Below are 16,743 nucleotides of genomic sequence, written 5' to 3'. Positions count from 1 at the left end.
TTCTGTATACTGTAATGAATAGAGTACTTATAAACTGAAATTGAGGCACGCATTATTTGACATGTATCTGACATCCAGGTTAGGGCTCACTCTGAATCTTTTCCAAGTGTCTCAACAATGTATAAAACGCAGCCTTGAATTTTTTAGTATGTTCAGTTCGACCAACGAGTTCTGAAGCCGTACAAACGCTATGGGTAATACTCATTGGATATACATGTTCAGTGATATCCTTTCACATGTCCATCGTTTACCAGCAATCCTCCAATAATAGATAAACTCTAGTGTGCTCTAGAACATCTAGACATACCGTTTAATCTTCTCTATTGGCAGGTTTGCTTGTGCTTGGCGTCCTGCATCGTTCAATTTGTTTGTCTCGGCTGTTGCGAGCTTCTAAACAGGTAATTAGTTAACTATTCTTCGAGCACTGCACGCTGAAGTCACTCACGACATCCCTTTTCCATCCTTTCAATGCCTGGCTGAGAGCATGGCGCTTGGTGTACTTTGGATCGGTCTCTGAGAGCAGATATTGCGTGATATTCCAGGAGCAACCTTCATTTTCATTTCGAGAATTGTCCTCGTTTATAGATGGGCCTGCGAATACCATGTTGTTAATTAGTTAATCTTGTAGTGTTAAGTATATTAGAAAGAACGACTTACGATAATATATTCCGGCACGCTGCCGTATCCTTTCAGTTTTAGCTTTGCGTACTTGTTCATAGAATTCGTCTGCTATTTTCCACTTGTCCTTAACGGCTGCTTTCGCTGCGGAGAAAATGCATCTTGCCCGTACACGAGCAGACTCTGTTTGTATTGGTGGTGCTCTGCCTGCTATAATATCTGCCAATTCTCGAATATCGTCTATCGTAACAGGCTCTTCTTGTTGTTCAGCTGCCTCTGCCTCGGCCTCGGGTGAATACTTTTCGCTTTCTCCCACTTTGTTTTTACCAATGGAGGAACTTGGATTTTCCTGATTCTGTGCTGGAGCTAATCGAAGTCTCCACCTGGAAATGTATTCCTCGAGAATACTTCGTGCGCCACGGTCAGGAGTGTGTTTCTCCATATCAGCATCGAAGCGGGCTGCGTAATGTGGCGATGACATATGAAGAAGATGTTCAAAGCATCTAACATGGTAATAATCTACAGCGGGGTTAGCAAAATTAGTAACAGCGGAATCCGGTGAAGGAGGTAGTATTTGGATAGATCGTCTCACCTGGACCTCTCGGATCGCTCATCCCTGGCGTCAATGCAATCCGGTAATCCCCAGGTTTAATACGATGGGTGCAGTGATCCAATCTGCAAGTTGCTCCGTTGCGCGAATCTGGTGCTAGTTGAAGTATAAAGCGGGGATAATAATCCAAGTCCACGGGCAAGCCATGTCTATCAACTAAGAGTCGAGGCGTAATGTGATCCTTGAGGTATCTTCTTGAGTTTTTGAAATCTTCCTTTTTTCGGGCTTCTGGGGACAGTGCCGCACGACGGGCTAGCTCGGCATCGAATTTTTCCTCCAGGCGTCGGTAATATTTAGGACTACGGAGACCGGGATCATTGAACGAAATAGACTCGTCAGAACTGTCCGTGTCATCCAAAATGCCTGTCTCGTCAACAACTCTTTTACTTGTCGACGTATCCGCTAATTCATCCACATCTCGCTTGCGCTTTGCCCCATCCTTGTCAGCTCTATCGACATAGACCGATGAATTTTTCGACTCGAGAGGGGACGCGGCGAGCATTGAGTCCTCATGGGTGACATTCCTAGTCGAAGCCGCTGCATTTTGAAGGGCAACAGCCTGGCTGGTGTTGGCTGGAGAGACCGAGGATCGCTCGTTCACCGCATGGTTTTCATTGCCCCTAGCGGGTGAGGTAGATACATGAGTGATGTCGGAATTATCCATTGTGTAGCGTCAAGAATTTTTTGTAATTAAGGAAGAGAAAAAAATCCTATCCATAGGTTGCCGCGACGCGTACATAAGAGTTGTTATGGAAAACCGCCCCAAACCGCCCCAACCCTAGCGCGATTTGGGTTGGGGTCTAAAAATAGAACCCACAGTGGGTTTTGGGTAGTAGTAGTAGCAGCTGCATGAGGAAGGTTTCCTCCACGACCAGTGCTCCAGAGCGCTAGCCGTCCTGTGTATGATGGGATATCCTGTTCAAACGGTCAACATGATTACTTCGTGATATCTACAGAGTACAAGATACTGCTAATGACAAATTGCCAGGTTTACCAGGCATTTGCAGGACACATGTTCAGACTTAGAGTCGAATATTCGAGAATTGTATTTTATGACCGTACATGTATTATAAAGAAAAATTCGTATTAACAAATACAGTACTGTTCCCGGAATAACATTATTCCTATACTATTCTATATTTGCTATGGTGTCTTCTTAGCAATGTTTTAGAAGAAAGACAAGAGAGTGTTTGTTGTTACTCTGAAGGTGCAAACTACTGTATGTTCAAACTTGTTATGCAACTATAAACTACTGTTCGAGATCTGTTGGATTAGCTAAGCTGAAACCAGCCAATCAGATAGTTGAGATTTATCAGCCAATAAGACTGAGCCACACTGTGAGGAGAGGGGTCCACCGAATGGGGAATCTAAGATATCTCCCACGTTTACAATACTGAGAACACAAGAAAGGATGACAACAAGGATTAAGGATTCCATATCCTCTTCATACATAATTTGATACGTTGAGATATAACATACTGCTAAGGATTGGTAGGTACAATCCAACGAGATCCACTTAATAAACAATGTCCGAGGCCCACTTAATAAACACTGCTCACGACCCACTTATTATTATGAACACTATTCGAGTCCCACTTAATAAACATTGTTTAGGATCTACTTAAACACTAATTACGGAGTTTAGGACACTGATTCGGATACCGCCTGAATACTTGGAATAATGTTTCAATCATAGTCGTAGATTGGTTTATCCACTGTGACGTTGAGCCAGTCCAAATAGATAGCATTTCTATCCTAGGGTGCTATATCGACGAAGAAACTGAGTATGAAGAGGGAAACTATCTAATCATAAGGGAGGTGCGGCGCCAAGCCCGCGGAAGCTAGAGCTAAGCTGTCACATCCACTAACTGAGTCTCCAGCGTTAAACTAAACTACTATGTAGTATATTATTTCTTGCATGAAATGGGTGTTTGGCATAAACAGCGCTCCGCTTGAAACTGTACCCAATACTAGTGATCATCAAGATGTAGTCAAGGAAGTACCATCTGTGGTTATCTTCGGATGGACTAATCCATCTGCGACTTCCACTCCATCTTCCAAATTCCTAGTCATCGTGTTTCCAGCTTCTTGTCATACAATATTGAAACCCGCTGTACTCGAAATCGGCATAATATCGCCGGAAAAGCGGAATGGGGTTGACACATGCGAATAGCGTCCGGAGCTTGTTGACCGCGCGGGTAAAGAGACATTCGAAACCTTCATGTCACATGTAACAACGTTACGAGGGATATGTATAATTACGTTCGAGAGGGATCACTGAAGGCAAGCACACAAGGTAGGGTATGGAATAGCCATGTACTGAAACCTATCTCCTCTGCTGTTGCAGTATTCATCGTTTATATACATAGGTTTCCATGTTGCCTCATGGTTCCTTAATTGACCATGACCAGCTGAAGTATCCACACTTTCCCCACCATGCTGGTAAGGCATTGATACACATTGTAGCAAGTCTGTCAGGTCTGCTGGTTGTTACACACGGACCTGGATCCACCTAAGCTATTCGTTGTATAGAGGTATATAGAGATACGTTGAAAAGGGTTTGAACCACACACAGGTTCCACTTAACATAAGTAAACAATAATAAGGGGTTAACAAAGTAATAGATGGAAGATATCCTTTAACAAGTAATCACAACAAAGGTAGAAGAGATCCCCTGTACAGCCTGGTGCCCGTACCAATTAGAATGTCTTGCTGACTCTCACTGTAGTATTCAAGTGACTTATAGTAAAGAGCTATGAAGAGCTAAGTACATGATGGTAAATGAGCATCCTTACATATCCAGTCCTCCACGTTTTATATACTGTATATCGTATACTTAATTCCCAGTACAGTATTCGGTATTCAGTATACGATTCCTATCCAATCATAACCCGTTGTTTCGTATACTCTTATCTCTGATAAGATAATGTTATAGCTTTCTTATTATTACGTGACCTTATGTCTACTTATTTGTTGATAAGGTGTTACTAGTTGTAACCGTTACAACCTTTCCTTTCCTGCATTAGTATACTTTAGCGTCATGCAGGCTTGATTCGTAACAATTTGTCTTTTATGCACTATATTTATATTTTACCCCACTGTGGGGACACTAGTGGTTGACACTGATAAACATAGTAAGATTTTATTTTTACAATTACTAGAGTCTGGATTATATACATCCCTTATAAATAGTATTTAGCCCAACCTCATTTCCGAGACATTCATGCAGAACTGTCAATTAGAATTGGTGGATATCATTAAACTACTCAAGTAAATATATAGGACAACGATTTAAGTTATCATTGAAAACTGAAAAGCACAGTACTACATATCAGCAATATGATGATCCAGGATTGATACGAAGTTGCTGCAGTACTGCACAGTCATAGACAGATAAAGCCTTAGAGATAATAATGAAACCAGCATGGCGTCCAATATTAGTGCTTGCCGATGCATGACCTCCGCTTCTGCAGATTTCCCCTAGCTATCAAGTACTGAGTCTAGACGACTAACACTGACTAGTGTGTAAGGATTTTTATTGTCTAGCACTTTTTACCAGTGAGAAGCCATATTTTGATTAACAGGAATATGAGCCTAAGGATTGGGGCGTGGACGAAGCTATTCTTTGTTTGAAAATTGAGTTGCCGACCCATTAGGTTTGTTAAAGAAAAACGTACTTATTGTATAAAAAACAGGTTTCAAACAAACAAGGGGTTAGTATACACTGTAAGGGATTGACGGGCAATGTAACCAGTCTTCATACTTGCTCTTACATCATCGCAAACCAATCTACTTGGTCTTTAGGGACCATCCGCAATCCACGAAGTCTCTCAATTAGGCGTACGACTTGCGACTTTTTCCCCTATCCACTTCACACGTCACTTTCCATTCTTAGGTCTCTTGTTTAGCTGATTCATAGTAACACTGCCACTCGGTGATTAACAAAAACTTTCCAGTCAACAGTTTATACACGTTACTCGTCAGCCCCGATCAGTCAAACCGTCGAGACGAGAATCTGACGTCTACATACACCAGCCAATCTTTACCAGGATTGAAAACCAATGGAGAATATTTTTCGCCTTAGGCGGATGTTTCGAAATAATGGTTCATATGACCTTCAACTGAAAGCCACATACGCTCACCATGACAATCCAGTCTACACGTGCGACATTTCATAGTGTCAAGCACTAGCGCAATGCGACGCTGAAATTCATGGTGGGGTGTCTATCGCCTTCAGTGAGCCAACGGCGAAGCCCCATTCTGACAATGCGATGGTCGCATAGGTATCATCCCCTCTTCATCCGGAACACCACCAATGGAGGTACAATGTCCGTTTTTCAGCTGAGGCATTGCGGAGTCGCGCGATTCACGTACTGATATTTCATCAGCGATGTAACACTGGCTCTATCAAGTAGGCATTGTCCACTACAGCTGCGTAAACTGTGACGTGTCGATGGCACCTGAACTGGAACGTTGACAATGCCTACTTGAGTGGGTGAGCGAGGAGATAACCAAATACAAGGAGAAGGAGCTCGACAAACCGAGAATCTCCCAGTTAGCGAATGACCAAATTAGGATAATATTCAGAGGATAGCTGGCACGACAATTACGCCGGATCAGGAAGACTCGAGGACCCAACAGTGAAGATGTCTACTGAGGTCGATATCGACCTCGGCCGGAATGGCTAGATCGAGATAGTGGCGCGAATGCTCCACAAGGGTATTGACAAGAACTCTAGATCAAGGAGCTGACAGGCGACCTAAATAGGACAAAATTGACTCCAAGAAGAACGTCATGGTCAACACGCAGGGCGATGACTAGCACAGTGGTCACATCGTGCTGTGAAACGGAAAAGAGGTTAGAGAGGAAGAGCGTGATAATAGTGGTTGAGGGGTGTCGTTAAAATGGAAAGATGGTGGTTTATATAGTGGCGTGGAGTTTGTCTGGGCGCTGGTAGGGCGCTTAACCGCAAATGGTGACGCGAGAGGCGCGACTTCTGTTAGATAATCCGGACTTCAAACGAGGCAGAGAGATCGGCTGTTCGATCTTACAGGTCTAAAAAGACACCTTAGGGTATATATCTGGGCACTGAGATTTCGGCCCAATGTCTACCCCTCATGATAGCTCACAAATCACCACGCTAAAGTATTTATGAAAACCTAGCTTTGAAACCTGATAGATAGACAGAGGTCGGAGAACGAACGCATACAATCTTGCTAGTCACTTCTTCTTTTCCCATCCTTGTAAAATACTATTCAGGATTGGTCTGAAGTTAACCCAGCAATCCGACAACTTCCCGTTGCGGCTACACCTAAAGGCAAACAACAGGTCTGGGTTGGTCCAAATATATGCGTAGATCTGTTTAAAAGTACAACTATGTTCAAATATGTAAGGCTTTATTTAGCTGTAGACCCGTTCAAGCAAAACCATTCAACCGGATTGATTTAACTGTGGATCTATTTAGATTAGAACGTATGTTGTGAGGTTTGCCAGGAGACATCAGGGTTTCAAAAGGGCGCCACATTCTTAACACACCGCTCCAGCCTACTGCCCACGATGCTACTACGACCCTGTTTGCCTTCCATATCTAGTTAAGCTTAAACGGTCATAGGTCTCCATAAACTGGCTCAGCCTTACCCTTCAATGGACTAGCGTAGCCTCAAAAAACCAGCCTTCAGAAATCATTGATTGGTTCAAGGCACGTCCTGAAATGTTCCTCACCAGCGTTCTGGCCAATGGTGAGTCATGAATCTGTCTGGAACAGGGAATTCTTCTCTATAATGAAGAATTAAAACTCCTCGCTTTAATACATGTTTCTTCCTGATTGGTACGCCAGTTGAGCCTCGCTGCGCTGGCACTTCACCAATAATATCACAGAGTCTTACCGCTAAGAAAGCTCCACCTGGCAAGTCTCGGACTTGTGCATGTCGTTTCTGCGGTGCGTGCCTCGTCATGGCGATATAAGCAAAGGTGATGCCATCATAAATCCCAAGTACCCAACGAAATTGCTGCCATGTCTCTTCTGATCATACCCAGGACTTTGCTCTGCCCAGGACCGTTGGCGAGTGCGGGCCGGGGAAACATTGATCAAAAGATGAGATCTAGAAGAACACTGGGATGCCATATCTATTGAATCGGGTCCTCTCAACTCGATCTTCCTTTCAACGAAGAAATAACTACTCCGGATTGGTATCTAGTATCCACTCCTATCAGAACCTTTGAACCTTGAAAGCTAAAACCGTTATCTAATGATGAGGAATCTCGCTATCTGCGCCTTTCTGGCTGCTGCAGTCTCTGCACACATGCAGTTGAGCAATCCCTATCCCATTCGAAGCCCTTTAAACCACAATAATGACGAAGACCAGAGAGATTATTCGTACACCAACCCCTTAGACGCTTCGGGATCAAACTTTCCTTGCAAAGGCTACCAAAACGACGCGTTCAAGTCTGTCGCGACCTACGTTGCGGGCAGCCAGTACGATATGTCCCTTACTGGGACTGCTACGCACGGTGGCGGTTCTTGCCAATTGTCCCTATCTTACGATACTGGCAAAACTTTTACCGTGATTCAGTCACTGGAAGGCGGATGTCCTTTAACATCTAACTATACCTTTACTATCCCCTCAGATGCTCCTTCTGGTAAGGCTTTGTTTGCCTGGTCGTGGTTCAATAAGATTGGTAATCGCGAGATGTACATGAATTGTGCACAGGTGACTATCGAAGGAGATTTAAGCAAGGTCTTGAATGCCCGTGACACGATAGCTTCTCATACCGCGACTCCTTTCAGCTCTCGTCCACCAATGTTTATTGCCAATGTCAAGGGACCTGGTGGATGTACAACAATTGAGGGCCAGGAAGTCAACTTTCCCTTTCCCGGACCTGATGTTGTTGGTCGTGTTACGGGGACCGGATATACCTGCATCGGATCTTCTTAGGTAATAGATCTTCTAGCAGCACGTCCGGTGGCTCTTCTACTCACCCTAACACCGTTTTGCCTACCGTTAGCAGCACAGCGCCCAAAGCTATCAGTTCCACGAGTGGACATGCCTGCTCCACTAGTGGAGCCATTGTCTGCAGTAATGACGGTAATACTTGGTCCATGTGTACTGTAACCGGGGAGTGGTGACCCCCATGGGTTCGGTTGCCGCTGGAAGTACTTGTTTGAATGGCACTATTAGTCTCAAGTAATGAAGCACCTCTTGACATGCCACTAACCAGAATCCTTATATTATCGCTATTACATGTTCTATACTTTGGAGAGCTTAGACTCTTGCCAGTCGCTTTCTTACATGTCTTAATTCGCGGTGGATCAAATCTGTGAGTGTCATGCGCTGATTTTCGGCCTTATTTCTGAGCTTCCACATTTTCTGCGCCCACTCTTTTATCCTTTTTGGGCTCATAGCGTTCTCATCTTCTGTATCATCACCCCGCCAGTCACCAAATTTAGGCAGCGGATCAAAATCGATGTCTCGTATCAGGATGAATTCTTTCCCCTCCTGATATGCAAATTCAAAGTCTTCTTTAACCAAGCAATATACCCGTCGCCTCCCGTTTCCACTTGCATCGGCGTACCAAAAACCAACGAGTACGCCTTCATCGATAAATACAGGAGACGAAGGCAGTTCGCATCCTGGCTCATCCTCCTTGAGAGTTATTCCCTGTTGTGAATCACGTTTCGTCTCTATTGAGGGGATTGGTTCGTCCGAATAACTTCTCGATGGCATTGTGTATCGCGTCTTCTTTGAAGCGGGGGGGGATGAAGGGCTCAGAACTTGTTCCCGTTTGCGTTTTGAGGATAAGTGGCGAGGCGGTTGGCGACCCATGGCTTGTCGTGACTTTTCGGATCACCGCAGCAATGGCTTGATCAACTGCTGCAACTTCTCAGAAGAATTGAAGGATAAGTTTCCGAAGCTGACAAGTCTATGATTAGCATGCGGCTTACTCTGTGATATCAGGTACCTATACCTCTATATAGTCAATTATTGCGACGTTGAAGTAAGAATATGGCTTGGTGATGGATGAGAGGTAAAAGGAGAACAGAACAAAGTGCAGATGGAAGCCTTTCTATAGTCGGACCAACAAGTTTCTGGCATGCCAACACGCAAGCTGCGACGCTACAACCAATCATGTCTTAAGCAGAAATACACAGCGAGGCAGGTGGCTCGCTATCAGGGCATGCCAGTACGTTTTGGGCATAGTCTGGTGTATTCATGGATTCGAGGTCGACTTGGTGAAAAGTAAATCTACGGAAGGACTTGGTGGATCACATAAACGGCTATATATTCCGTACTCCCTTCGGTCCCTTCCTCCTTATTAGATAGAGCTAACTTCAGGTAAGAAAAATGACGTATGAGACATCTCTACAGGCTCTGGTGAACGTATCAGTTGGGGTAAACCCCATTGCTCAGTCAGATTTGGATGGCAATATGAACAGGAGCTAGTCAATTCATATAGCTCTTGACGAGCCACAATATGTAAGCCAAGGTAACGTCTACAGTTTACGTTCGGCTGATGAAACACAGTCTGAACGTTGACTTGCAAACAAAATGTAGAGATTACTGTACAGCTAATTAATTCTCTCCTCTTTGGCTGGCACTGCAACAACCAGTGCACCACATACTATATATGAGCCAGCTGCGAATAGTATATAGAAAGAAGATCTCAACAACGCTAGAGTTGGTAGTAATCTGAGTACTACTTATGAGTCAGGATTAGAATAGAGATACCGAGATAATCGGTTCAAACAGTCTGCTATACTTGTTATTAGGTTCTTAACCAGCCTTCTAAGAGTCGCATGTGACCAGTAGAAACAATTGATAATAAACTTATGACTAAATTTAACACATAAGAAAACTCTGTTATTAGACACTTTAAGAAATTAATTAGACCGCATGCGCTCTTCACATCCAAAACCATAGAGGGAGACTCGGCTATGGTTTGGCTTAGAGGATATCAACACTACGATAACTCATTGTCTTAGCGAAAAAATTCGATCTGACTTGTACTTATACCAATCTATTTTTTGGATTCGTTTTCAACAAAAGTCACATTCCATCTTTAGTTATAACCTTTTATGCGCTATGTATCCAAAAGGACTTCATTGCCCTAGTCAAAATTCTCACACACAATGACCAATATAAATCGATATAGCGATATAAAATCATAGCGGAAGATTTAGGGTATAATGTCCGAAATTTAGATCATCTGATTCGCCAATGATGAACATACGAACAAGTTTGGAATGTGCGAATGGGCTAATCTGTGGCCATGATTTGGTAGCATTATTCTAAGGTATCTGGGAAGTGTCAGGATGAATATTATAAACTTCGGGGTTATAGTCTGCAGAACTCTGTTAGGAATGTAAACAAATGTTCAATGCTCACGATAAGTGGAACTTCTATGTCGGTCTTGAACGTTGTTTAAAAGTGGGTCTTGAAAGCTATCTAATGAGTGGGTCTTGAACAGGGTTCAAAAAGTGGGCCTCCAAGGGTGTCTAGAACAGTGCTTATTAAGTGGGTCTCGGACAGCGTTTTACTAATTGGATCTGGAACAGTGTTTAAAGACTTGTTTATAGTTGCATAACTAGTTTTAACATGAGTTCAATTTGTAAGAATCCCATTAGCTATTCCGTTCATCCTACTCATTTCATTCCAATTCCGAATTTGCTTCGATACGGCCGAATATGCATTTCAAATAGAATTCTGTCTCATTCGCGGAAAGAAGCGGATAAACTATGATCTCGTTCATGACTTGATATGCAACTTGATATGCAAACTAGATTTCTAGCTCTAATATGACATTGAAACAGTGTGACTCTGCAGCAAGCTCATCGATGGACCCAGTAAGATTATAATTTGCGGCACCCGCGGAAATGAGAAAAGAAGAGAAAATCGCCAGTTGGCGAGGCGAGTGCTAGCTGAATTGGTTGAACAGGGGGCCATATTTCATCGATCACGCGGTGCAAATTAGCTGCGCAGAAGAATCAACAAATATATCAGTCAGCCTGTATCCATTGATGACTTCTTATACATGAATTACATTCCTGATACGATTATTTGATTACATCCTATTATTTGACTTTCCCAAGAGAAAGACTATCATCGAAGAATGAGCGTCAAATCTTCCTCGCCAAGGATAGATAAAATCTGGATCTGACACAGTAACTGACCTAACATACGAAGAATTTGAGAGACTTGATCGGTCAGCCCAGAAGAGACTTTTCGCGACCTTGGGTGAAGCCCTACGAAAAAAAACGCCATTCACCTTGTCTGGATGAAGAGCTCTCGCAGCTTGGTCCAGGGGAGAACTATTTGAACGAGTACGAGCAAAAGGAAGCGTTCTGCCAACAATCTTATCTGAATAAAGGTGGAGCTTGCTCAATGATCAAGGAATGACATATGTACAGTTCGGAATCCATGATACGTTAATATGATGACGAACTTTACTGGAGCGATGCACAGACAGCGTTGTACACGCTGCCATAAAATTAAGTCCACCGACGACTGCGATTGCCATAAGTCTTTTCATGGACTACAGTCGCGCTAGAACTCTCCTTCCCAGTTGCATACATAGATATTCGTTTTCAAACCCTAATGCCAAGAGTACTAATCCATAAATAGACTGATTATGGGTCATCTTGACGTATGTACAGTTAAGTAATTGGTTCCTTTTAAAACACGCTAGCTATATACAAGTAGACAACACTTGGCGTTAGGGTTTGAAAATGAATGTGTATGTATGCAATTGGGAAGGAGATTTCTAATACGACTATATTCTCTCACATATCTTCACAATTACCTCTTTACCGCCTCATACTCCTCACGCGAGGTCCACCAGACGTCGAGACGGAAATATATAAGAGCTGCTGGGAAATGAAACTGCTACATTCTGATCGAGTAATCAGTTTGAAATTCTCGGATTGTAAAGGAGGGCCACGGTTGGAATTCGAGGGTGTTTCAAGCGCTGAGGACGACACACTGAAATTGTTTCATTTCCTGACGAGTCTCAAATTCTTTCATACTTACGATGGCGTGGTGGCTGGTACAGTTGCTTAATCACCGCTCTCTGTAGCGTGATTTTGGTGAGACACTCGGTCGACTTAGGTACCAGCTTGCTCAAGTACAAAACGTCCTATCCATTGATGGATCAACATTTTATGGTATAGGCATAACTCCTATCACATCCTTTGGTGTCTTGTTTCCGTGCTTTATCTACTGTCGCATTTCCACATTTTCGGGCTCACTTTGTCCATTCAAAGATTCATTATTTTGCTTTGTCTGGAGGTCACTGTTGTGCGGATTGGAGAAGTCCATGATGGCAGGATGAAGCTTATAGCCACTTCTTCCTGCATGAACGACAGACTTGCAGCTTGAATGCCATTTTCAGCCGTGTGCAATTGTGGTGCTGAATGAAATGGTTAGAATGGATGGAGTTCAAATGATAGTGAAGGAAGTATGACTCTATGAGAGAAATCTTTCTTTGGGTACTTCTGAATGTCGGAACGTGAATATCAAACTCTACGCGTTTCGGCACCGGACTACTTAGTCTCACGTGGCACGTGCGTGCCGCGTGTATATCTAACTAGCTATCCCCCCGTTCCCCCTCGTTCTTGGGGATAAGTCGCAATATTAGGAATCAAGATATCTTCATATTGTCAGGCTCATTAGGCCGCTTCGTGTTCGCGCCTTACTACCGTCTATGCTTCGTGATACGGACCGTAGTTAAACCAACACTGAACTAGCTGCATATAGTAGAGGTCTTATGGTGCAGGATTAACTATGAGCTCGGCATTACTTGTTTTTGCCTCAGATCCGTGTTCGATGGCACAGCTTGCCTGACGCTCTAGGGTATCTATGCACGGAGTTCTCCGTATAGCTAATAGCCCCTGATCCATGAATAATCCAATCACTTGTCACATCTACATCTCTTGAATGTCTTGAGCGCAGCTCGCACAGTGATTAGCTGACTGACTGACTATTTGTCTTGACACATCAGTTTGGGGAGGTTGGTCTCAGCTCCTGGAAACTGGCGGACGAATGACGTAGAGTTGACTTGAAAGGCAAAATGAAGGAAGGCCGAGCTGATTTTCGAATGCCACGGTCTAAAAAATGAAATCTTTTCGACCTCAACGAGAGCGGCGTGAGTTCGCGAGGCTATCTCAGTAGCCAATAGCTTTGCATAATCGAGTGCACCCGACTACCATTTGGAAGTTAGTACCAAGCTCCCCGTGACCAAGACTTCACCGGACGATAGACGTGACAAGCAATTAACCAGTCAGCCTAGGGATGCCAGATTTGTCGGAGACGATGGCTTGTTCCTTGCGAAATTGTACTGGATCTGTTTCCATCAGTAACATGACTACGAATCGAACAATGACAGAGCCACTCACTTTGGTACAGACTTCCACTTTTGTTAATAGGGAATTGGATTTATTCATTTTCACAAGCATTTCCCACTTCGGAATAAACAGCGTGAAAATTATGGCTGGTAGCAAGGTAGACGCTAACCCTTGCTGATATGACTATTAATATGCAGCTACACTACAACTGGCCAACGGAGTGTCAGGGTACATACTGCTGACAGCGCCTCATGGCCTCCTGCCTGATAAGGACAAGTCAACGCTGAACAGTGACGAATCCTCTGAGTCAGGGACACACCACGGGTCAATGCTACCGTTTTGGTGGTACAGAGCGCTCATGCAAGGCTCATTCCGCCGCTACAACATCGAGGATAGAGTCGGACAGCTTGCGCCAATCAATCGACTTTAAGGTGCGTTGGCGTGGTCCAGGAATTGCCTAGAATGTTCCCTCTCTCAAGGAAGAAGACGTACTCTGCGTGGAAATCAAGGAAATCCATGCTAGCAATGCCTTCCTCGTCAAGTCCGAGATTCACCGAAAACCAGCCACGGCGACAAGTATCATACGACATCAATAGCAGACTGGTTTCTCCGTATACTATCTACAGCATCAGAGATTGGCCACCAAGGTCTGAAAAGCTGTCAGCAGGAAACACTAGCTTAAACTTTTTAGAAGGCCAAGATAGCAATCATACTGTGTACTTGCGACGGAGTTCAGATTAACCATTAGAGGGTTTGGGATGAGGAGATTGGTGTCTAGATGTAACACGCTATCTATTAGTCCTGCAGATGTTGTCACTCATGATGTAGAAAAGGCACGCTGGACCAGCTATTATTATCGCGTCATTGGGCTATTCTCGTCACGTCGCATTAGTTACATCATGGCATCCAGCTACTCATCTTGCCAGCAGGGCTACTAATCAGTATGTGAGCCTATAATTAGGATCATGTCAGAGTCCAATACTATCACTGGTTAAGAATCCCAAGCCATGGCGATCGGCAAGTTAATGGTGGATAGAGAAGGCTATGGCTATGCATGGTAAGGTAGCATTAGTGTTGGCTCATTCATTAACTCTTGGGGTATAAAAAGGTTGTTGATGCTCACTGTGGTCTGCCTCTTCGTTCTAAAAAATATTCTCTATTCCTCCTGCCTGGCTGCTACCATCATGGAAACACTTCAACGCTCCTCACCAGTGGCAACGACGAGCGAGGGAATTCAAAGTCTTGCCCCAAGAGCAGACCACGAGCAAAGCCCCGTGGGCTCTCTTCCATCAACCATCCCCCTAGACGAATCGTCGTCTCGCGACACCGAGAGCGTTGCAGATTTCATCATGCTCGATGATGACGACGACGATGATCGAGCTGTAGCTTCATCACCGCGACCACGGCGCGCCAATTTGAAGAAGCCTGACTATAGCTACTCAGATTATGAACGGATGATAAAGGATGTCACTAATCCTTCACGCAAACGGAGGAGGCAAGACAAAGACAATATAATCCCGGTCGACTCCATATTGGTTCGTATTTTAATATTCCGCTTATTAATCCTTTGGGTTGACACTTTCTAGGATCAATTTTCTCAAAATATTCGAGATCAGGGTCAAGTGTGGGCAAAGAACCTTCAATCTGCGGCGAATATCTTACGCAAGGAAAAAGGAGACCTTCAAAAGAAGCTACGTGCTTCAGAAGAGAAAGCATGTGCTTTAGAAGAGCAGCTACGTGCCTCAGAAGAGAAGGTACGTGCTTTAGAAGAGCAACTACGTGCTTCAGATAAGAAAACACATGCTTTAGAAGGGTGGGCACAGGAACTCCAACAGGCTCTTAATGAACGAAAGAATCTCAAGTACCTGCAGTGTCAAATCTGTTATCAGTCGAAGGATTCTTGGCGCGAGCTTGGTTGTGGTCATCTGTTTTGTATCGCATGTATAAGTGAATTGAATGAGGCTGAGCCACTATTCAATTCTAACTGTCCTTGCTGCAGAAAACCGATTGAATCCTGCAAACCCTTCTATCCGGGACTGGCCAAATATGGCAGTTGATTCAAGTTGATGGGATGGCGTTGCAATGTACGGAACAAGAACAGTTAGATATGAGTCAGTCGATCTAGCGTTGCCAATTACTACCTACATGTTACTTTTTGAATTAGTTCCATATATCATAATCTGGCCGGCACAAGCTCTGCTCTTCTCATTTTCGCCCACATTCTCACCGATCCTAGCGTTGCTGTCTCATCACCTAGCCAGTCACCTTCATGTCCTTATCGGAATAGCCTTTGATGCCATGATTGTCCTCTGATGTAGACTGTCTTCTCATTTCACAGGATTAACAACGATTCCGTCCGTCGCACATAGACGCTGTCTAACCAAGCCCGGTTACCAATCTCTTTTATTATTTCCTAAACCCTAAAAAGTGGCCACAAAAAGTTCGCTTAGGAATATGTTGGATTAGCTAAGCCGATGATATTGGGCGGCCAATACTTAGCCTCACGGAGTTACAGAAGTAGCTTGGAGTTATTATTCGGAGCGACTGTGTTATTAGTGGGAGTGTCCGTTTTGCTTACCCGGACTTACAAAGGAAACCCCGGAGAAACGATACGGTCCTCTTTGCCTATATTAAGCGGTATTCTCAATAGGAATTCTGCCTATTTTCTCTTTTTCTTTCCTATGTACGTTATCACCTTAGGGATGAACTTTTAGTGCTTCATATGACGGGACTGGCCTGTAACATTGAGTTACCAACTCAACCGTTTTTGCGACACTACAACTAATCTGGATCAAGCAGAAGCACAAGGCGAGGCAGAATAGTAGAAGTGGTTCGATATCAGGTTATTCTAGTACGCTTTGAGCATGGGCTGGTGGTCGTCCAAAAATTTGAGGACCAGTTCGAAGCAGACAGGGGTACACGACTGTACATGTCCAATTATTGATGAAGGAACCTGCCACAATGGTATCCAGATTGCTCTTGTGCACGACCACGAATCAAGCATTAACCGAGCTTGCCCCCAGTGTCCTCTCAAAGATCCCGAACCTCGGAGTCTTCAAGTTGCCTTCTGGAGATACGATCATGAGTGGTGGAGGGTTTGAAGTTCAATGATGGAATCGCTTTTGATGACTCTCCGATTTCGGATCTGCACCCCTTGCGAGAGGTCGATTCCAGCTTC

At 44.0% G+C, this 16,743-nt stretch overlaps 4 protein-coding genes across 4 annotated transcripts; 2 read left to right on the top strand and 2 right to left on the bottom strand.

Annotated features, from left to right (window-relative positions):
• Positions 1 to 21: 21 nt before the first annotated feature.
• Positions 22 to 1,921, bottom strand: TSTA_062050 (uncharacterized protein). Its single transcript, XM_002340063.1, has 4 exons — positions 1,211 to 1,921; positions 658 to 1,137; positions 446 to 591; positions 22 to 390 (listed from the first exon to the last, which is right to left on the bottom strand). The coding sequence occupies exons 1-4, from the start codon at positions 1,890 to 1,892 to the stop codon at positions 298 to 300; spliced, it is 1,401 nt and encodes a 466-aa protein (XP_002340104.1). The 5' UTR covers positions 1,893 to 1,921; the 3' UTR covers positions 22 to 297.
• A 5,609-nt stretch (positions 1,922 to 7,530) lies between these two features.
• TSTA_062040 (uncharacterized protein) lies at positions 7,531 to 8,163 on the top strand (the record flags this gene model as incomplete). The annotated part of the gene is made up of 2 exons (XM_002340062.1): positions 7,531 to 7,816; positions 7,856 to 8,163. 2 exons carry the CDS (start codon positions 7,531 to 7,533, stop codon positions 8,161 to 8,163), a joined length of 594 nt encoding a protein of 197 aa, XP_002340103.1.
• On the bottom strand, positions 8,160 to 9,051 carry TSTA_062030 (uncharacterized protein; the record flags this gene model as incomplete). Its single annotated transcript, XM_002340061.1, has 2 exons — positions 8,160 to 8,399; positions 8,518 to 9,051. 2 exons carry the CDS (start codon positions 9,049 to 9,051, stop codon positions 8,160 to 8,162), a joined length of 774 nt encoding a protein of 257 aa, XP_002340102.1.
• A 5,521-nt stretch (positions 9,052 to 14,572) lies between these two features.
• TSTA_062020 (uncharacterized protein) lies at positions 14,573 to 15,151 on the top strand (the record flags this gene model as incomplete). Its single annotated transcript, XM_002340060.1, has 2 exons — positions 14,573 to 14,622; positions 14,674 to 15,151. The coding sequence occupies 2 exons, from the start codon at positions 14,573 to 14,575 to the stop codon at positions 15,149 to 15,151; spliced, it is 528 nt and encodes a 175-aa protein (XP_002340101.1).
• Between the last annotated feature and the right edge of the window lie 1,592 nt (positions 15,152 to 16,743).

The sequence above is a fragment of the Talaromyces stipitatus genome, genomic scaffold (assembly GCF_000003125.1).
Source record: "Talaromyces stipitatus ATCC 10500 scf_1105507295523 genomic scaffold, whole genome shotgun sequence".
Lineage (NCBI taxonomy): Eukaryota > Fungi > Ascomycota > Eurotiomycetes > Eurotiales > Trichocomaceae > Talaromyces > Talaromyces stipitatus.
Note: the sequence above shows the minus strand (reverse complement) of the source record. Positions and strands in the feature narration are given on the sequence as shown.